Genomic DNA, 21,132 nt, shown 5'->3' with positions numbered 1-21,132 from the left:
CCAATCTCAAGGATACTATCAAGGTTGTTCTAAGGTGTGGCTACCAAAGCAAAATGCACAAAGTTTGTGCGCCCAAATGCCACAAGGTAGTACACAAGTTTCTACTTCAAAGTCAATCTCTCACATATTATTTTTCCTCTTGTTTGAAGTCATAGATCAATGATATTTGATCCTCGTCTTTGTAAGGGCTCCTAAAAATTCCTTTTCCAAAGCATTAAAATTTTGAAAGCACATGGATCTAGGGTTTGGTACTAGGATAGGGCTTTTCCTACCAAATTCAAACCAAACCCTTCAACCAAGGTGTAAAGATCAAAAACTTCTTTGGCCCAAGCCACTTTTTTGAATGACACCAAGTGATCATATGGATCCCCTAATCCTCAAAAGCAACTACAGTGGACCTGGAACATCAATCCCTATCAACCATAGGGGCCTAATTCTTTGGCAACCTTGTAGGGTGTTTGACACTTCACATTAGACCACATGGAGTTAATTGCTAATCTGAGCAAATCCATGCGGGCATGGTAAATGCAGCACCATGTGTTTCTCTCCTTCAGTATTTTCACAAAGAAAGGCTTTAGGTTTTGGAAGGCGCGGAATCCAATAACACAGCTTGGGTTTTGTTCTTTGAAGTTTAAAAAGAACTCTGCGTGCAACAACAGCAAACAAAAAATACTACCATGAAGTTGAAGGCATTCTATAAAACTATATCTTGTTTCTAGTATAGTACTGCTATAAAGATCTATGCAGTAAAACTAAAGACACTTGTCCTATGTAGTACAAGCAACAGTATTTCTCCCTAAAACCATGCAGTACTATGAACTATGATTTAATGTAATATATAGGAAAAAGGGTTGGCATATGAGTACTATGAACGATACTCTGTACTATGTTTAGTATAATTTTGTACTTTGTCAGCCAAGACCTGAGTGTACTATGTGTAGTACTTCATACCCTTAAAGTACTAATATGTACTGATTACACAGAATGCAAAGTTAAAAGTGTACTTTATAAGAGGAATATTCACTATGATGTCACATATGTGCAATAGAACTGTGTACTTGAGCAGAGGGTATTATGTATAGTACTTAGAACCTGTTAAATATAGTATGAGGAGGACTATGTATTATGAAGTGCAGTATGTGTAAGATCACTATCTACTATGTCAGTTATGTACACAATCCCCTAAGTAGTATTTAAAGTACTATGAGTACTATTTCAAGAACTAATATTATGTAAATAACATTAAATATTGAATATAAAGAACATTGTTTATTGTGGTGCACTACTATGTAAAGCACTACAAGTACAATGTGTAGAACTTGCAAAACTTAGACTAATAATATGTAAAGAGAATACATATGTAATGCACCATGTGTATACTATGATGAACCCTAAAAGCACTACTATGTAAAGTGCATACAATGTAAAGAATTCTGTGCACTGTGGAATAATACTAGGTAAGAGGACTATCTACTAAAAAATGAAAAGTTTAAACATTTTGTAGTCTACACTATGTATATACTGTGCAGTGCTATGAACAATTCAAGTACACAAAATGTTGTACTATTTAAGAGTACTATATAGTACTAAGACCTAGTGTAATAAGACCAAAGTGTACTCCAAAGTAAACTATGTGAAATAGGACATGCAGATAGACATATGTATGCACCTATGCAGGAATAAAAAGTTTATACATTTTTCAAACTATACGAAAAAACTTATCAAAAGATAGTAAGACAAAAGTAGGTGGACATTAATGAAACTCATTTATGTTTAATAAAGTCAAGAAGATACAACTTGGCTATTTCTGTAGAAGCATAACTGCCAAAGGATCACATACTTAAGGGAGCATCACAAAATGCTGCAGTGAGATATGATTGAGAGGATCACATAGGGATTGCTCCTTACACAAAAAAACAAAAAAGGATCCTTGTAAGGGAGCATCACAAAAAGCTGCAGTACTACATATCATGGCAGTCTTCTAATAATTGCTTCGTGAACATTCCGCACGGCGCATACATAAATAAGAAGTGAACAATGCAAAAACTATTTAGGCATCTTGAATCTAGTTTTCACTTTATTGCTGGGAGCTCCTTTCTGATCACTAGTTGCAGCATCATTGGTTTCAAGTGCTTTCTTCTTCTTTTGTGACTTATCAAAGTGCGCTCGTGGAGTGTTATCTGCAAATGGTGAGCGAGCTCCTCTCAAACTTTTGGTGACTCCACTTGCTGTAGACTTCAATGTTCTACTGGCATCGACGCTGATGTCACGGAAGCGGTAGAGCTGTCTACGCCCTTATAGCATGCCACACTTCCACACACGCATGCAAACACACCAGAACACCAGACCAAAGAGCATGAACAAGACTCATATTTCAGAAAAGACCTTGACCTTTACAGAGTCGGATATCCCAAGATATCCCGGACACCAGCTTCATCAAGCACCCGCTCGCAATCAGCCTGCTCCAGCTCCTGGTCGCTCCCGAATCCCTTCACTCCTTGCTTCTCTGCAGCAGCCCTTCTCGCTCTCTGCTCTGCTCCTCAGCTAAGGTCCACTCTCTGCTACACCTCCAGTACCCTGTCGGTCCTCAAAGCAAAACCACAGCAACCTCTTTCTTTGTCACCAACCTGACAACCGGCCCATTATCCAGACCAAGCAAAAGAACCTGCTTCGAACCCTTTCACTTCATAAGGATGATCCTCCTTTCACGCTGTCCACCAGCCCTCTCAACGCCTTCGCCAGCCCTCTTCTATCTGTCGCTAGCTCTCCCATGCACACTGCAGCCACGCCTACCTACTCCAGAGCTCCGTTCTCTCCAGCTAGCACTCTTCTGCGCCTGTGGGGCTACAACTAGCCACCCACGGGCCGCCACACCTCTGGGTTCAATGAGACTTCCACCACTGCAACAACACCCGGCCTCCTCAGCCCACGCTTGGCTTCACCTTCCAGCTGCGCCCCCACAAAACACACGAGCTCTGTCCTCGCACTCTCCCCCAGAGAGTCCCAGCTGTATCCACCACCCTGCAGTCTTTCTCCTCCCCGTTGCGCTCCTCTCGCCACGCAACTCCTCAAAGGCGGCCTTTGGCTCTGTCCTGTGGCTACAACAAACCACCACACACCGGGCTCTTCACCTGCCCGTCGGCTCCCAGCCCGTTCCCTCTCTTCGTCCAGCTGCGACGTCTGCAGCAGCTCACACACAACACACCCGGGGGCCTCTGTCCTCGCAGTCCTCCACTCTGCAACACGGCTTCCAGCCGTCTCCCTCTATCTGCAGCTACGCCGACTGCTCCCCGTCGGCTCCTTGCTGTCCCCCCAGAAAACAACACCCCCACCGTCTTCTTTTAGCTGCGACTGTAGCGCCTGTACACGTAACCCTCCTCGCCAGCTTCTGGAATGCGCACGTTGGCAGCAGCGTTGGCATTCAAAACAAATAGCCAAGTGGCCTCCCCATATAAATATCATTTTTTATTTTCTTAAAACTTCAATGATGGCCACCCTCACCTCATTCACACCAAATGCCCATGGCACATAGCCCCTTCATATTTATTTGCCCATCATGCCATATCTTCAACACAACCCGACTAGTGCCCACTCATCCTTTGGACGCGCACACACTTCATGACGACCAAGCGGCTGATACCATCTCCAGCATAACACGCTCCGGACGAGCTGTGTCTCCAAAATTTCATCATTGTCTCTGCATATTCACTTCCATCAAAGCCAGAAGCCTGACTGCCGCATCCTCGATGCCCACACCAAGTCAATGGGTGTTCCCACGACTTCACCACAACACGAACAACACTCATGTACACATGTACAAGTTGAGTTGGAGGTTCCCAAAAAACTACACACAACGCGGTATTGCTCTTCATACTAGGATCCCCTGGTACAACGATCTCCACATTCTTAGCGCTCTCACCCTCTGGCACAACACTCTCCACCTTCTTGGTGGGATCCCGTGGTACACCACTCTCTACCTTCTGGCACAACACTCTCCACCTTCTTGGTGGGATCCCGTGGTACACCACTCTCACCCTCTGGCACAACACTCTCCACCTTCTTGGTGGGATCCCGTGGTACACCACTCTCTACCTTCTTAGCACTCTTCATACTATGACCCCCTAGCATAGCACTCTCCACCTTCTTAGTGAGAATCACAACGGAAGGCTGCACACTATCCACTTTTTGCTCAGCACCACCCTGATGCATGACTAGAGAGTGACGTGCCTTTGCACATTCGTTGCACCATCAAAAAAGCTTCATCCAACATTTTCTGCATATTTCCTGAGTCCTCTGCACCATCACTTCCATCTATGAATAGAAAGATAACAAATCATGAGTATAATAAGCTCACTAACTGTTGGAAAACATCATTAGTATCTCCTTGCAGTAGGTGAACCCTTCATTTTTTGCTTATTAAGTGCAAGTTTTTAATTACGCTCCATGGCTTTCATAATCTCTCCTCCGTACAATTTACATTTGGGCTATCCACCGCCTCCTTAGTTTTGCTTGCTTTGCCATAAGGATGAAGAGGTTCATTTACCCCTGCAATTAGATCTATGACCTGCACAGTAGTTTTCTCCACGGGCTCTTTAACCATGTGAGAAGCAGCCAACTCCTTAGGCAAGTCCTCCTCCATACTGTTTTCATCCAGTTCATCCTCACTATTGGCTGCTTTGCTAGAAGAATGAAGTAGTTCAGGGTTACCATCAACCTGCACCAGAATCTGCTCCACAGGCTGTTTAGAAGCAGCCAACTCCTTAGGCAAGCCCTCCTGCATAGTGTATTCATCAAGGCTATCCACCTCATCCAAACCTGCAACTTTGTATGAAGAACCAAGAGGTTCATTTTTGCTGAGGGAAGGGACACTAATATGCATACTCTGCTCATCAACCTGATCTTCTGTATCGACATTATTTTCTTCGATAACTTTACCTAATTCAAATAGTATTTAGCGATATAGAAGGATATATATTCACAGTGCAATAATGTCAACAAAATAGAGTGACCTAGTATACCTTGCGGCTTTGTTTGCGATTGCAAATGCTTTCTGTCATTGTATAATAAGTTTCTAGATGTAGATCTTTTTTTGGGAGTTATCAAATTTTGATTCACTCCATCTGACACCTTTTTCTTTGTAGAGGAGAGCTTCTCTCACCACTTTCAGTCAAAGCTGTAAAAAAATGAAAGACCTCAACCCTCGGGGGGTGCACCATTAGAAAACCCAGGTATCACGTGCGTTTAAGAGGTATTTAAAAAACCTCTTAATTAAAATATCTCCCCTAATAAAACTACCCCTCTTTACTTATGCACTAAATGATTTTTTTCTAAAATTGAATTAAAAATCCCCTCCTATTAATTTAATCCTGTTAAATTTTCTCAAAAAATCTAATTAAAAACCCCCTCCTTTTGAACTCACATGGTACACTAAATTTTTTTATGGGGCACCCCCTGAGCCTCAACCAAGCTTTTGACAACCATTAGGGAAAAAGGGAGCTCATTTTGGGGCCTTTTACGGTTTGGAAAAATAAGCTCTCAACCAATGAACAGAGGGCCAACGTAACGTTGGAAATTCACAAAAATAAAAGAAAATAGATAAAAGAAACAATATTTTATGTAGGTACAAGCGTGCTACATTAATGTGGAGATTGGTTTTTTATTCTCACAAGATCTTTGGACATGAAGATAGAATCTAGTCTGACATTTTCTCTGACAAGGGCCTTCCCGCTTCCACCTCCCTTTGAACTTTGAATTGTTGTGGTGCCTTTCCTTCGAAAGGTCTACCATTCTACACCACTACCTCATTGTGCAGTAACCTCTTCTTTTCCAAAACTGCTCCCTTGATCCAGTTTGGCTTAGAGTAAGATGTTTCTTGTCAACTATCTGTCTGCCTACTTTCTCTTTCTTGAAACTTCACTTTGTTATCTTGTTTACATTACTTTGCTGTGGTTACAGATTCACAAGGTATCCATGGTGAATAAAAACTATGGTCGTTCTTGTGGAAGACGCTCTGTGGATGATAATGCTATGAAGGCAGAATTATACCACACATCCTTACCCCGTCGACCTGCTTCTTCTATTTCTTCGGTAGAGAATTCAAGTACAGTCAAAACGGAAGGAACTTGGGAAAGGTTTACTGTTTCGAAAGGAGCATGGGTGCTCATGCAACCTAGTAAAAGAAAGAGACCCCAGACAAAAAATATTTTCTTGGCATCATGGAAGGGAAGAGTACGAGATTTTAAAATCACCAGAGGAAAGATATCGGTGAAAGAAGTTTTGATTCAGCATGTGTACATGCATAAAGAACTTGTCTTGCGAGACTATCCAAATGATCTTCCGCAACACAGGCCTAATTGTATATTTTTCTATTGTGGTTTTGTTCTTTATGAGGTGCATGGATTTTTAAGACAAAGCTTTCTTTCTTTGCTTATTGATATTCTCGTGTTATTTTATTTCAGATTTATACCCTTCATCGTATGAGACATGGCAAAACATCGATTGTATTCTGGGATTTATAGATGTTTTGCATGGATCGATAGGAGAACAACAATACGAAGGTCGATGTGCAACAGAGCTAGCTCAATCCGGTATATTTTTTACTGATCATTTTTATCAGTTGCTGGACAATGCAAACACACATGGTGTGTTAAGAAAACAAGACCTTCCAGCATGGAATTCAGTGGATTGGCCTCTCCCACATTTTAGTGTTACAGAGGCATACAGAGCCAAGCTTTTCAAAGAAGTACAGAAAGCTCTTAGGCCCAATATTGCCACAAGGATAATAAAAATTTCTTTGTGCATGCCTCTCACAGTTTTTGTAGACTTGTTTAATACCTTTCCAGTGAAGGTTTCAAAAACAATGTTCATAGTTAAAGCAACAAGTCTGGCATGCATGCCACAATTTTTGGATAAAGGTTGGGATAAGAAGACATGTAGTTCAGTGTTTTGTGAGGTTGTCCAACCTTCTATGCAACTGAAGTACATGGTTGCATCACAAAATTTCATTTTTTCTTTTTATTATAAGCGCAGTCGAATGCTAGGTACAAAACTAGTCCCTATGGATCAAGATGAAGATTCTTTTGGTGCAGAAAATAAACTTCTTGATATTGATGTTGTTGAGAATGGTGATGTGCTAGTCAATATCACATTAAGACAATGCTGCTCCCTAGCTCAATTGCGCAATGACATTCTATTTGAGACAGAAGGTTCTATTTCAAAGGACTTTTTATTTATCTACAACAATAAGAAGGTATACCATGTGACTTATCCTAGTCTCATTAAGCACTGCTATTAGTTTACTTTACCCTATTGTTTCATATTGCTTTTTTGCAGGTGCTCAAAAGAAGAGAGAGATCAATAAAATGCAAAGACATTGAAAATTTTAAAATTGAGATAACACAGACTCCATAAACAAAGGTATTATATTCAGAAATGTAAAATTCTGTACAGAAGTGTTTAATTACATATGTAGAACATATTCTTGACAACAATTTTCTATTTATCTACAGGTTGATCTAGAGGCTGCTCTACATGGTGCAACCTCACCGTATCATCTTTATTTGGAGAATCTACTTTCTGTTGCTCCATCTTGTCGTGTACAGTCTCTTGGTGCTGCTCCATTGTCTCCTCTACTACCCTTGGAGCATCTGTTTGCTGTTGCTCCATCATTTCCTCAATAACATCAGCAGCAACAGGTCCTTGTTCTTGTGGCTTCTCCTCATCAGCACTAGGTCCTTGTTCTTGTGGCACCACATCTGCATCATCTGTGTCATCAAGGTGTATGACACCTTCTCGGACTTTAGAGCTCTCACCTAACTCGACAGTAGCTGGTACAATAGGTTTGGGGAAGGCATACTTCAAAAACTTCCAAATTATATCAGCTCTGAAACTATACACATAGCTCGAATTGAAGCTATCTTCTCTCATCTGCAATGAGATATGATGATTTAGAACACTTTGTACCAATATCAAATTTTTTGAAGCTAAATGAAAATTATTTTTTCTTACAAGCTCTGGCTGTCCTATCTCAAAATAGCTTGAAAGTATATATTTGGCACTAATCAACACTCTCCAGCCACAGCTACTTGAATCATCTTGTTGTGGTGTCTGGATAGTTGGAAAGATATGTTAGAAACTGTTAATGTCTGAACAAAATAAAATTATGCAATAGCATGAAATAGACATCAGTAGAGGGAGCAACTTTCTACCTCTAAATCTATTGGCTCTATTGAATCCAAAAGATTGACATTAGGAGGACACTGATCCAATGCATCTAGAAGTCTTCTAATACAACTGCAATACATATAATTCAGTTAGTGTGCATTAAATCCAAATAATGAAGTTTAAAGTTAAAAATAGCACACAAACCACTTACAATTTAACCTCTCTGTGTGTGTTTCTAAGAGAGTTGAATAAAAAGCATTGCTTCTGCTGGATGTCAATAGAAGCAAAGCTCCAGTGGTCACTGCATAAGGAAAAAAGCATTAAGAAATCAAAGGCTACAAGAGTACTCAATCTTGAAGGAAAATCCCAAAAGAAGCAGCCACACACATACTTGTTATGGTATGGAAGTAGCAAAATATCAACATGATCAAAATCACAGTGTCTGAACCAATTGGAAATATCCATGGGAGTTTCCTTTGGATCTCTTAACTTGAAGGAAATTGCAGGATCAATAATATAAACTGTATGCTGTACAGCATGGTTCAGCCAGCTTCTCATCATGCTACATTGGACAAAACAATAATAAAGGTAAGGTGTAAGGGAGGAGGTACAATAAGGATTGTTTTGCAAACAAATGTAAAATAAAAGACACTTACTAGAGCATTGCAAGAATGATAGTATCTGAGCAATACTCATTCTTATGAGCCAATGCTGCCAAGCATGCTCTTGTCAAGTCAAAATTATTCTCTGAGAAATCATCTTCAATATGGACAACTATGTTAGGGCCCAGCTCCTGCAACCTTCTCTGTATCTGTAGCTCCATCTGTACAGTCTCCACATTTATAGCAGACTTGGATTCCTCTATTTGCTGCTTCAGTGACTCCTCATAAGCAGCTTTCCCTCTGGTGCTCATTGAGTGGGTCACTTCAACAACCTTCACCTTGTCTGCCTTCAATTTCCTTGTAGGTGGAGTTAATAATATGTCTCTCATTTTAATGTCCTGCCATTCCACAGGATGGACCAGCTTGTCATACCTCCACCTCACTCTGGACAATGTGTTGAAGTCCTTGGCCATCAGAGTTACCCTGTGAGCATGGGCTGCTACAAGCATTGCATCTTCAAAGTACTTCTCCAGGTAATCCTCTGCCATTTCCTGTAAGGAAAGAATGGCAGTCCTGTTCCACCTGAAACCAAGGTGCCAGCTATCACAGATTTCTCTCACTAGCCTCTGAAAAGGTGCCTTGGGGATTGCAAAGCCTATAGCTTTTTGCTGTTTCCTGATCTCCTTTAGCACACCAGCAGAATGCTTTAACCTCTTGGAATTTTGCTGTAGCATGCTCATTGGCTTCCCCTTCCTGCCATGTGCAACTCTTCCTTTTGTAGGCACACTAGATTCCTTGACATCAGCCCCAGCTGCTGCTGCTGCAAGCCCTGGCCCCTTGCCAGACCTCCTTGCAGTTGCCTTGGTTCTTGCCATCACTCTGAAAAGGTCCATACAAAGCAATAGTAAAAGATAAGAAACATGGAGAACATAGAATGATTAAAGAAGGTGATGACAACTTGGATGAAGCAAAATTGAACAATTTGCAACAAAAGGCGATTATGATGATTTGAAATTTGTAACAGCTCAAAATCGCGTTTTTCTGCAAATGCTTGAAACAACATGCTTTTGCATTCATATGATGATTTCTCTATCTTTCCAACTACAAACAATATGTATTGTGTTTATAGAAGAACTATGCAGGCCTGAAATGGGTGGATGAAGAAGCATTTTAAAATCTGCAACAAAATGCGATTTGCACTATTTTGAGATTTCTAAAATCCTCTCCTCGCGTTTTGCTGCAAATTCTAGAGACAACATACTTCAGCATGCCTTTAGTCATTTCAGTGTGTATGCAGCTTGGTGCAACATGGATTGAGCCTATGGACATCAAGAAGTGATCAAACTCTCATTCAACAGGGCCAAATAAAAAGTCTTCCTGCTTCTACATGCAGTGGAGAAAATCTAAAAAATGCATATAATATTTATCATAATATGTAACCTACATCACATCAATCAATTCCTTACCCTAATATACTATTAAACAAGAAGGAGAGGAAAAAGATTTTCTTACTAACCTGGAAGCTATCTGCAAGTGTTCTGTGCTGATGATGAGTATCCTGTGCTGGGTGTGAACCTCTGCTGCTGGTCTGGATGTTGATGGTGTGGAGTAGGGAGGTAGAGATGCAAGAGAACTGAGTTAGGAGAGTAGATTATTACAAAATACAAATAATGGAGTTATTAATACCACACGTGTGAGATATAGTCGTTTTTTAACACGTGTGGGTCCCACCAAATCTTTTGGGATTTGAAATTTGTGGGTCACTTTTTGCCTTGGAACTTGTGCCAATCATGATTTCATAATTAGATCCATTAACACTTTTCCCTCCCCGTATTCCATCCCTGCCAGCACCCTCCCATCATCCTCTTCTCCCCCACTTTGACCACTTTCTACCCAACACACTCCATCCACTCTGCAACCTGTCTGGAGACTACTACCATTACCAGATCTCCAGGTTACCAGTGCTACAGTTCAATTTTGGAAGAGAGCAGGACAATCTCCAGGGCTATTCCATCAGTATGGAAGAGGAAAAGAAAGGTCAGAGATCTATACCATTTCTAATGTTTTCTGACATATATTTCTTCCATCTGTAGAATTCTTAAATCTCAGTGCCTAGAAATCTAACAGATCACCCTAGGATTTGATTAGAGATGGATATGAGTAGGATTTAGAATTTTGCAACAAAATGCGATTAGAGAGGTTTATGTTTTCCAAATGCTCCAAATCGCGTTTTGCTGCAAATTCTGATATTTGTTCTGGTTTTTATTTTTTCTCCCTCTTTTAATCTCTTTTGCACTGGGGAATTCCTCCTTGCATCATTTACTGTCCTGAACATTGTGAGATATCCCTAGCATTTGATTGGAAATGGATGTCAGTAGAAATTCAGAATTTGCAACAAAATGCGAGGAGAGCACTTTACATTTTTCAAATGGGTCTGCATCGCGTTTTGTTGCAAAGTCTTGTGTCTCTTTTGGTTTTTACTGTTTGCTCATTGTTTTGCTTTCTATGTCCATGGAGATGTCTTTCTTGATGATGAGAAATGTTTCTGCTTTGGAACAGTTGATCCTCAGGCCCCTCCTTTCAAGAGGAAGTTGGACTTCTCTGCTGCTATACTCAGACCACAGCAATCACCAAGTGATTCATGTGTGCTGATGAAGAGTTTTGTTTGGTGATATCCTATACATTATCTGATTGCATATGTGAGCATATAGAATTCATGTTATATAAATTTTGCTTCAGGCAAAAGCAAGAGACTAGAGCAGAAAGGTGAGTCTTCCCTTTCAAAACAAAGGGAACCAGAAGAGGACAAATCTGCAGATTTGCTCCTATTTGACTTTCTTCACAAGTGCAAGGCTCAAAGGAACTTCCACATATACCACAGTATTTTCAACAGGGAGTTCACTATGAGCTCTCTTTTGGACCATCACAGAGATTTCCTTTCAGACCATTGGGATACCTTCAAACAACTGACAGAGGCAGGAAGGATTGTGGAAGGTGAAAAGGTTTTTGTGCATTTAAATCATATTGTCTCCATTGACAAGCTGAGGTATCATGTGAATAGAAGGTTTGACAGCCTGCCTGAGGAATATAAATTCAGTTGTAACTTGCACACCAGAAAGTGTAGAGTGCTTGAGGAAAACATGGCATTCCTTATGTACATTGTCTTTCAACAGCAATCTCTAGAAGAGCAAGGGCAGGAGACTGAAGAAGAAGATATATCTGTAGCAGAGGTAAAAGAGAATATTCCTATGGCAACAGATATAGCAGAGCAGGAAGAAGATATCAACCTCGAGGATGAGGGGCTGCAAGTGGCTGCTCTTGACCTTGTTCAACTAAGGACTGAGACTCTTAGGGCAGCACAGCCAGTTGAAGACTTTGATGTTCAGAGCAGCAACTATGCAGTGCCCATGCTTCCAGGTGTCTTGATTGGTGGTAAAGATTATGTTTTCCTCCATGATATAGAGTGTATGTTCAATTTGAGGGAGGACTATGCCATTTCCCTTATTGCCCAGGCTTCAAGGCTTGACAAGGAGGTTGGCATAGAGGATGACCATTCACTGCTAGCTTTGGAAACAACCTTTGATCCTGCAGAGGCCCTTACTATTTGTTTCAAAGAGGCTGAAAGTTTCCAAGAGCCAGATGAAGCTGCCTTCCAGCTCACCCAGGAAGCTATGAATCTCTCATCACTTCATAAGGAAAAACTTAAAGAAGAGGCTGGATTGGAGGGGAGAGGAATAAATCTTTGGAAAGATGAACTTCTTGTTGCTGATGAAAATGAGAGGGTATGATATTATTACTTCAAATCAAATACTTTATGTTGTGTTTAAATGTTTTGTAGTTATGTATCATTGTCTCACTATAATCTTTTGATACATGGCAGCTACAAATTGAGGATGACACATTCCTCCAGAGATCAAGTGGAAGCAGGCCAGCTGGGTTTGGCAAAATGTCAAGCCTAGCTCATTATATTCATGATCTAGGTAGTGCTAAGATCTTGATTTACCATAGGCAGTTGAGCAACAATGGAGAAGCCATTGTTTACTTCTTTAAATGTTTGTCTAGGGTATTAGGTGGACATGATCTTCCATGGCAAAAGGAAAAGATCATTTTAATAGAGAGGTTGTCCGCCATAGATATATTTGGGGATTATGTGAATAAGCAGGCCTCTAGGGCCTCTTACTTTTTGTCTTACACTTCTTATGCATTAGCATGTGGTGTTAAGGAGCCCAAATGTCTAGAGGGCTATGGAAAACACAAGCTCATAAGGTTCCGAGAGCCACCCATGATTGCATCAGGCCACACAATCCAAGAAGAAGAACACGTGGAGATAGCTGAAGACAAGGATACCCCTCTCAGACAAGCAACAGAGGCAAGCATTGATAAACAGAAAGTCGACATCAAGCCAATAAGGAAGAAAAAGAGTCCAATCAAGTTCAAAAAGAGAGTTCCGACTCGCAAGCCTTGGGAGTAATAGGATTTAGTCATCAAATATAGCACAAACATTATGTTGAAGTTGAACTGATTTGTACAAAGTCTTTGATCCTCATCAGTTCCTTGTCCGTACGGACGATCAGTACCCTTTTGCATTTGTCCCATCATTGTACGACACTTCAGTACTCTTCCCACACTTAAAAGCTTCTAAAAGTGTTTGACACTCAGTATTTTATTGGTAAGGATCAACAGTATGTCTAGCATAATTAAGTAGTATTGATTGAATTTTTTGTGTGTTAATATATGGATGTATTGATGCTTGTTAATATAGATCACATGTTTCACAAAAGACTTACTTTTGATGGAGTCTCAAAACATATAGGCATTACACCAAGAGTCACTTGTTCCACAGAATAAAAATCTATTGCTTGAGTTTGAAAACATGTGGACATAACACCAATAAGTTACAAACTGCTATTCATGTTTACTTGTCCATTTATGGTTTCTAAATATCTTCGAATCCCTCCACTGTCTATGTCTCTCTGCTGCCATTGAATTGTCCAAAGTTTGTCTTCGTCTTTGCTTTTGGGCTAGAATAAAAGCAAGCTTGACTTTGGAGCTAGCAACTTTTCTTTTAGCATGCAGCCTTTGTAGAATGCCTCGGTAAAACCATTGGAAGACTTCCTTCAGACTATTTGCCTTTTGACTCCCTCCATAGTGTTGTGTGTGTCTGAAAAATGCATTACATGCCATGTAGTGAGACTTCTCCATGCCTTGGGTAGACCAAATTGCTGGGCATCCATACTTTTTGACAAAATAGGGAAGGTGGTTGTAGATGATATGCTGTTTTCACAAAGACATAAGAATGCATAGTAAGTTATAAAAGAAAAGAGGATCACACTTAAGTAAAAGAAGAAGACATCACTTTACCATGTAGTGAGTTATATTGCAGGCTGTCCATGCGTCTTTCATTGACTTCCCAAAATGTTTTATTGCCTCTTCAAAGTTCTTGTAATCACTCTTTGTCCATGTTACATTGTCACAGAACATGAAGAGTTGATCAAGAGACCTCCACACCTCTGCCTTCACATTTCGTGCTTCCCCATCTGCCTCATGATCTTTCACGGCATTATGGACTTGCTTCCACAATCCATAACTAATCCTTGAAACTGTTTTACCTTGCCTTACTTGCTTACTATTGTGTTTGGGTCGAGACAAGAATCTTCTTGCCTTAACACCACCAATAGAGGGCTTGATTGGTACCTCCTTGCCATTGCTAGACTTTTTAAAATCCTTTGTGATATGAACATCACCTCCATGCAGACCTATATCGGATAACACTTTTTCCAATGCATGAAGAGCATCCTTTCTATTTCTTTCGGGACGGAGTTTCCAAGCAAATCCAATATACAAAAATACCAATTTCTCAATAATTCGACATAGAGCATGCAATGTGCATATGTGAACATTACATAGTGGAATGTCAAGAATGGCCTTGAAGTCAGGGTCAACTTTATCTCTATTAGGTGCTCTCTTCCACCAGTTAGAATCCATTACTTGCGCTGATTCTTTGCAGTAAAGACAAGGAGACTTTGAGTTACCTCCTTTACTAACGTTATACATGCACTTAAGTGTTTTAAGATCCCCCGCCATGTGCCACTCTACTTGAAAATCACCTTTTCCTGCAACATGGAGATTCTCTCCTTGCACATGTCTTTTAATTATTCTTGGTATTTCCATGTGGTGAAACACCCAATCTAGTGTTTCATGGTCTTCTGTCTTTACCTGTGATTATACAAAACAAAAGTCTTACTATAAAAGATTTGAAAACATTGACTAAAATCAAGTACGAAATAAAAAATGATCATACCTGGAATGAGCCCAACCACCATATGTGTTTCTCCGACTGCACACTAAAATACTTCGAACTCGCTTCATTCAATGATGTATCAAGTGCTCCATTCATCAATGTGATAGTAATCCTTTCCATTTTCTTTTCCTTTACAACCTCACACTCATCCAGTTTGACAACAAATTTCAAAATGCCTTTGCACTCTTCAAATGTTATTCCATAAAACTCGACCATTCTTCTTTGAAGTTGTTGTAGATCTACAAATATATTGTTCCAAGGGTCATACACAGTGGTTCCTTTAGCACCATGAAATATATCTTCAATATGGATATATGGTCCAATAAACTCATCTATACTTTCATTCAAATGACCTCTTATCTTCCACACTGTTGCTGGATTTGGCAGTAAAACTCGTTTAATCCTTTGATCTCTCAAAGTTGAGGATATCGCATGGAAAATCGAACTATATCCCTTCCTGCTAACTCCACTAACATCAAGAGCCTCTTGGATTGTAGTACCATCAACTTGATTATTGGATATAAAGTCCTCTACAACATTGCGTTTGATTGTTTTGTATTTTTTTTCTTCAATCAAACCTTTTGCTACACCACAAGAAAGCAATCCTTTCATTTGTTTAAATGGAAGAAGGTTGGGATCCATATTTTCTTTTGCAGGCTCCAATAATTTCCTATAGTAACAATATAGTAACAACACAATATGCCTATATTATTCAACACTTCCAATCCTGTTTTGCATTAATGGACAAAATACATAGTCATTTGAGAGTATTTTTGAGTTTAAAAAATAAAAAATTACAAACTAACCTTGCTTCCTGAATTCTTCGCTTGCATCCACCAGTTCCAGCCTTCAAATTTGCAATGTTTTTAATCTTCCTACTTCGTTGTCTGTCTCCAAGCATGGTTCTCTTCCTTCTTGATCTTGTTAACTCTTTTTTACTCTTTGAATGCTCCTCAATTTCAAATTTGCAATGTTTTTAATCTTCCTACTTCGTTGTCTGTCTCCAAGCATGGTTCTCTTCCTTCTTGATCTTGTTAACTCTTTTTTACTCTTTGAATGCTCCTCAATTTCATTCTGCAACTGCTGCTCCAATTTTGCACGAATAGCTATCTCTTGAATCCTGGCTCCCTTTTCTTGTAGGTACATTGTTTTATATGTTTTTGCAAATGCAGACTGTGCTGAAATATAACCAAGAAGTCCATTTTGTCCATCGCCCGCAAACCTCAATAGTGTGGTTGGATTGACAAATGGAGGTGTAGAGTTTTGTACTAGACATTTTGGATATATACTTCCATCACACTATAAGTCAATATGTTGGAGCCCTTCTCTTCTCATATTTTCCCGTTGTTGAGCATTTAGCACCGTATCCTTTCGTCTTTTTTGTGCTGGAGCATATTGTTCTTCTAAGTCGATGTGAAGATGATATAATCGCTTCTTCTGAGATTGTACTTCACTAGTATCGGCCATTTTTGTGCTTCTGAGGTTGCAAAGTTGGCTTCTCAATCTCATAGTCTTTTTGTAACATGAATTGTGGAAGTGTGGCGGTATCCATACAATCATTAAGTTCAGTGATGGATTCTTTATGAGAGGCCTGCACACGTCGTCAAAAGAGATGCGAAATCTTCGAGAAACAAAAAAAATTAAGGAGATATTTAATGCAAAATCGTGTTAGTTAGACAAAAGATTATCTTATTCTTTTCTGAACTGACAGTTCAGTGGTCCTTACTGACAGTTCTGAGCCACGTTTCCATATTTTATTATTTTTGAGATCTTTTAGGAGAGAAATAAATCGAAAAATAGTGAATTTCTTACAGGGCCCCAAAATGAGCTCCGTTTTTCCCTAATGCCTAATATTGACAAAAATGAGAATATTTAAGACTCAGTAAACTCAAAGTACTACCTTCATCATCAACCATTTCAATTGGCTTCCTTGAAAGCCTAGGAGACTTGCGAATTGAAGGGGAACCGTCACTTTTTGTTTGCTTTGTGATGTGTTATTGTCTCTTCACAACACGATGAAGAATATTGTCCTCATCATCTGAGCCATCAGTGCCACCCTCCACTTTCATAACATTGGCTCTGCTTCTTTTGGAAGAAGAAGGGATGCTTGTTTCCACACTCGTTTTCTCAATAGTTTTGACTTCCTTTGGAGATGCAGGCAAGACCATAGGCCTTGTACCAAGGACACCCTTTGAGCCTTGTGTGACAGTATGACCTGTTAACAAGTATATTGAACATAGATTAGGACAAACTATCAGCCATGTCTTTAGTAATATGTGTATTCCTATGAACACTTTAAGTACACAGAATGATGTACTGTGTAAGTAGTAGTACTATGTACTATGATGTATACTATGTGTAATATATAGAATACTAAAATGTCTAAAGTGTATTGAGTAATAGTACTTTGCACTATGTCAACCATGACTAGTAGACAGTGTACTATATGAATGATATATTGTGTTAGAGTACTTATTATGCACTATGATCTATATAATATGTGTAATATGTAGGTTACTGTAAATGTCCAAAGAGTACACTATGTAAATAGTACATTGTACTATGTCAACCATGTCTAAAGTGTACTATACATAGTAATTAGAGTACTATAGATGAGTGGAAAGACCGCTACACAGAATATTGTAGTGTGTACAATTACCTCGTAGTCATATGATGTGAACTATGTGATATAGAACTGTGTACTATTTGCAGACTATGTGCACTTTGTGCTTAGCCATGTCCAGAGTTCACTGAGTTTGCTATGTAAAGAGTTCACTATGTAAGAAACGTACAGGACATTGTGTGTGGAATAGTAGTATGTAGTATTTTGAATACAAGCTAGACAAATAATAGGTAAAAGTAATATGCCTTCTATACTCTGAATTAATTGCATTATAAGTATAAATGAATGTGAAAATAGAATTGCTACATACTTGTACAAGTTGTACCTGATGTAGCCTTGAAACCCATAATGTTCACCCACTCATCGGATACATCCTTGCCACACATTGGAGCGTGGCAGTGTAGGCTTTCATAAAAATGGATCCGAGCACAAATGAAGTGATATGTGTGCAAACATGGTGTGACCACCACATCCAAGGTCTCTTTTGCTCATAGCAGCCAAAGGCCACAATACATGCACCTATACAAGAAAGGGAAAAAAAGATGTAAAAATTGGAACTTACTATAAGGGAAGCAAGGTTTAAAGTAGGATACATACAAGTCGATTCGCAATTGAATGCATTTTTTTGAAGTAATAGGATGTGTGATCGGTAGTGGCACCACAGCCTGCACCCCACTTTGTGTCAGGGACAATACCATGAGCTCCATATTTACACCATACAGTCTCACCCTCTCCACATGACTATCCACGAGTTCTCGTTGTGCCTTCACATGGTGAAGGCAATTGATGGCATCTTGAAGTTCAGAGTGAACATCTAGTAGGTCTTTTTCAAATGTCTCCTTCATGACATTCTATCCATCACTGGATTCCGAGAGCGACGGAAGTTTGTTTGAGAGCCATGTTCTTGTACCCTCAAAAGAGTCTACTTCTTTTTGTGATTCTCTCACTTTGACCTCAGCATGAAAGAGCAAATCGGTTTAAAATGTATCTATCATGGACTCGTGACAAACAACATGCACCGGCGAGTAGCAAGAGATGCGCGGATTGCCCCATGTGTAGAGGAGAGATTCCTTTGCCCCTTTATCGTAGATGGGGCATTGATGATCTATTTCCAGGGCGAGAGGATACCATTGACATCGTCACTTGACTACCGCTTGGATGAGACATAGAGCCACAGAGAAAGAGGCTCGTAGAGACTCTAGCAGAGGAGGGATATTTAGAGGCAGATATTACAGAGCTCTCTAGTAGATAGAGCCTCTAGTACACCTAGATTTACTTCCAGAGACTCCCGCACAGAGAGAAAGACGCCTGGCACGATGGGACTCACTCATAGCCGAGTCGAGAGAGAGATCCCTTTAGAGGCCTACTTCAGCCCATCTAGGCAGCGATCTTGACTTTGCAGATCAGATTTTGGACCAGGCACTTATGGCAATAGAGTGGGCGTTTCCAGGCTCGAGTTTATGCAGACACTAGGATTTGGGAGATGGCTCATACAGCTCGACATACCCTTGTAAACTAAGAGCTTGCCTATGCTAGAGCTCGCTTTGAGCGAGAGCGAGCTGCCAGCACAGCTGCAGCTGTAGAGTCCTCTCGTGCTGCCGAGAATCGAGCAGCTAGCGATTCACGTGATTTAGAGGACATCGCAGATCTGACACAGCGGACCATTGCAGAGAGGGTGGTGCAGGCTCATCGCACCAGGACCCAGCTCACATCATATGTAGAGCTTGATGATGATGAGTAGTAATCATATTGTATACATCTTTTGGATTGATTCATTATGTATATGTATCTTATTAGACTATCTTATGATGATATTTTTGGACTCTCTCTCTCTTGCCTATTTGAGATTGGATGGCCATGAATCTTGGCCATCGGACCTCGAATGGGCCGACCAATGTACTATGATCGTCTCTCTCTCTCTCCCCTATTCGAGATTAGATGGCCATGAATGTTGGCCATCTAACCTCAAATGGGGGCCATGAATCCCCCAAAACTCTCTCTCTCTCTCTCTCTCTCTTGCCTAATCCAGATTATATAGCCATGAATCTTGGCCATCCAACCTCGAATGGGCCGACCATTGTACTATGATCGTCTCTCTCTCTCTCTCTCTCTCTCTCTCTCTCGCCTATTCGAGATTGGATGGCCATGAATCTTGGCCATCCGACCTCAAATGGGGGCCATGAATGTCTCTCTCTCTCTCTCTCTCTCTCTCTCTCTCTCTCTCTCTCTCACCTAATCGAGATTCGATGGCCATGAATCTTGGTTATCCAACCTCAAATTGGCCGACCATTATGCTTCTCTCTCTCTCTCTCTCTCTCTCTCTCTCTCTCTCTCTCTCTCTCTCTCTCTCACAAGTGCATTAACGCCAATACAAGTGCGTTAGCACTAATGTACATATAATAGCATTAAATGCAAGTGAAATAGTGCTAAATACATGTGCATAGGCGCTAATGCGCTTGCAATAGTGGTCAATAGATGTGCATTAGTGTGTGCATGAGCATTACTGTGTGTATGTATGTGTGCATACATTGTGTGTGTGTGTGTGCATGAGCATTAGTGTGTGCATGAGCATTACTGTGTGTACGTATGTGTGCATACATTGTGTGTGTGTGTGTGTGTGTGTGTGTGTGTGTGCATTGCATATGTGTGGATAGAAGTACATTGTGTGTTCGTATGCATTATGTGTGTGCATGTGTGCACGTGCCTGTGTTCATTGTGTGTGTGTGTGTGTGTGTGTACGTATGCGTATGTGCATTGCATGTGTGGAGAGAAGGCCAAGCGCCAAGCTTCAAATAGAAGTGCTACACATACACTAGTTATGTGGCCAAAGAGCGTGAATTGGCATTATAGTCGTTGCTCTCATACCACTCCTAAGGAATAAATCTTTGTTAAATAATAAAATTAGCCAAATAAGCAACCACATGTGCACCTTTACCTTTTCCCACTCATAAACATAAAAGTGTAGCACAGGGGTTCAAAACAAAAAGATGTGCTCAAAAAATGCGCCCCTGCTCAATCGATGTTTGGTGGGGATGAAACTTAAGACATGGTAGAAAGGGACCTAACTATTTGCACTCGTCAAGTTTCATCCCCATCAAACACTAAATGGTCGCGAAGGGGTCTTACCCTAGCGTTTTTTTAACACCCACCGTGCTAAAAAAACGCGTCAGGAAAAGGCCTAGCATCGACAAATTGATGTCCAATGGGGATGAAACTTGGCACATGATAAAAAGGTACCTAGCTAGTTGCACTCGCCAAGTTTCATCCCCATCGGACCAATGGTTGCGACGGGGCCTTACCCTAGCGTTTTTTTACAACCCACCATGCGCAAAATACGCATCAGGGTAAGACCCCGCCTCGACCATTGGATGTTCCATGGGTATGAAACTTGGCACATGGTAGAAAGGGACCTAGCTAGTTGCACTTGCCAAGTTTCATCCCCA

At 40.5% G+C, this 21,132-nt stretch overlaps 2 protein-coding genes and 1 long non-coding RNA gene across 6 annotated transcripts; 1 reads left to right on the top strand and 2 right to left on the bottom strand.

Moving 5' to 3' along the window:
* Nucleotides 1-3,853: 3,853 nt before the first annotated feature.
* LOC147629465 (uncharacterized) lies at nucleotides 3,854-5,473 on the bottom strand. 3 transcript variants are annotated; one of them, XR_015268013.1, is made up of 3 exons: nucleotides 5,019-5,473; nucleotides 4,093-4,311; nucleotides 3,854-3,977 (listed from the first exon to the last, which is right to left on the bottom strand). XR_015268013.1 is itself a non-coding variant. In XM_086813016.1 (3 exons), the coding sequence occupies exons 1-2, from the start codon at nucleotides 4,877-4,879 to the stop codon at nucleotides 4,249-4,251; spliced, it is 399 nt and encodes a 132-aa protein (XP_086669142.1). In that variant the 5' UTR covers nucleotides 4,880-5,473; the 3' UTR covers nucleotides 3,854-3,977; nucleotides 4,093-4,248. The 3 variants fall into 3 exon arrangements, 2 of the variants coding, with proteins under 2 accessions (XP_086669142.1, XP_086669141.1); XM_086813016.1 differs by having other exon boundaries at nucleotides 4,544-5,473; XM_086813015.1 differs by lacking the exons at nucleotides 3,854-3,977; nucleotides 4,093-4,311 and adding an exon at nucleotides 4,389-4,935.
* Nucleotides 5,474-5,970: 497 nt separating this feature from the next.
* Nucleotides 5,971-17,008, top strand: LOC147629464 (uncharacterized). Its single transcript, XM_086812919.1, has 3 exons — nucleotides 5,971-6,355; nucleotides 6,459-7,124; nucleotides 16,944-17,008. Exons 1-3 carry the CDS (start codon nucleotides 5,971-5,973, stop codon nucleotides 17,006-17,008), a joined length of 1,116 nt encoding a protein of 371 aa, XP_086669045.1.
* On the bottom strand, nucleotides 16,919-19,121 carry LOC147629463 (uncharacterized). Of its 2 annotated transcripts, none has more exons than XR_015268011.1 (3): nucleotides 18,287-19,121; nucleotides 18,000-18,208; nucleotides 16,919-17,281 (listed from the first exon to the last, which is right to left on the bottom strand). It is a non-coding gene; the product is annotated as an uncharacterized LOC147629463 (long non-coding RNA). The 2 variants fall into 2 exon arrangements; XR_015268012.1 differs by having other exon boundaries at nucleotides 18,015-18,208.
* Nucleotides 19,122-21,132: the final 2,011 nt, after the last annotated feature.

The sequence above is a fragment of the Cibotium barometz genome, chromosome 18 (assembly GCF_041138505.1).
Source record: "Cibotium barometz isolate CiBa-2024 chromosome 18, ASM4113850v1, whole genome shotgun sequence".
NCBI classification, from domain to species: Eukaryota; Viridiplantae; Streptophyta; class Polypodiopsida; order Cyatheales; family Cibotiaceae; genus Cibotium; species Cibotium barometz.
The sequence above is the reverse complement of the archived record's forward strand: the minus strand, read 5'-3'. Positions and strand labels throughout refer to the sequence as shown.

Coding starts and splice junctions, on each gene's coding strand:
- LOC147629465 (XM_086813015.1), bottom strand. CDS start 4,879: ATGCATATTAGTGTCCCTTCCCTCAGCAAAAATGAACCTCTTGGTTCT.
- LOC147629464 (XM_086812919.1), top strand. CDS start 5,971: ATGGTGAATAAAAACTATGGTCGTTCTTGTGGAAGACGCTCTGTGGAT. Junction 6,356..6,458: donor TCCGCAACACAGGCCTAATT/GTATATTTTTCT, acceptor ATTTTATTTCAG/ATTTATACCCTTCATCGTAT. Junction 7,125..16,943: donor TATTGATGTTGTTGAGAATG/GTGATGTGCTAG, acceptor AGAATATTTAAG/ACTCAGTAAACTCAAAGTAC.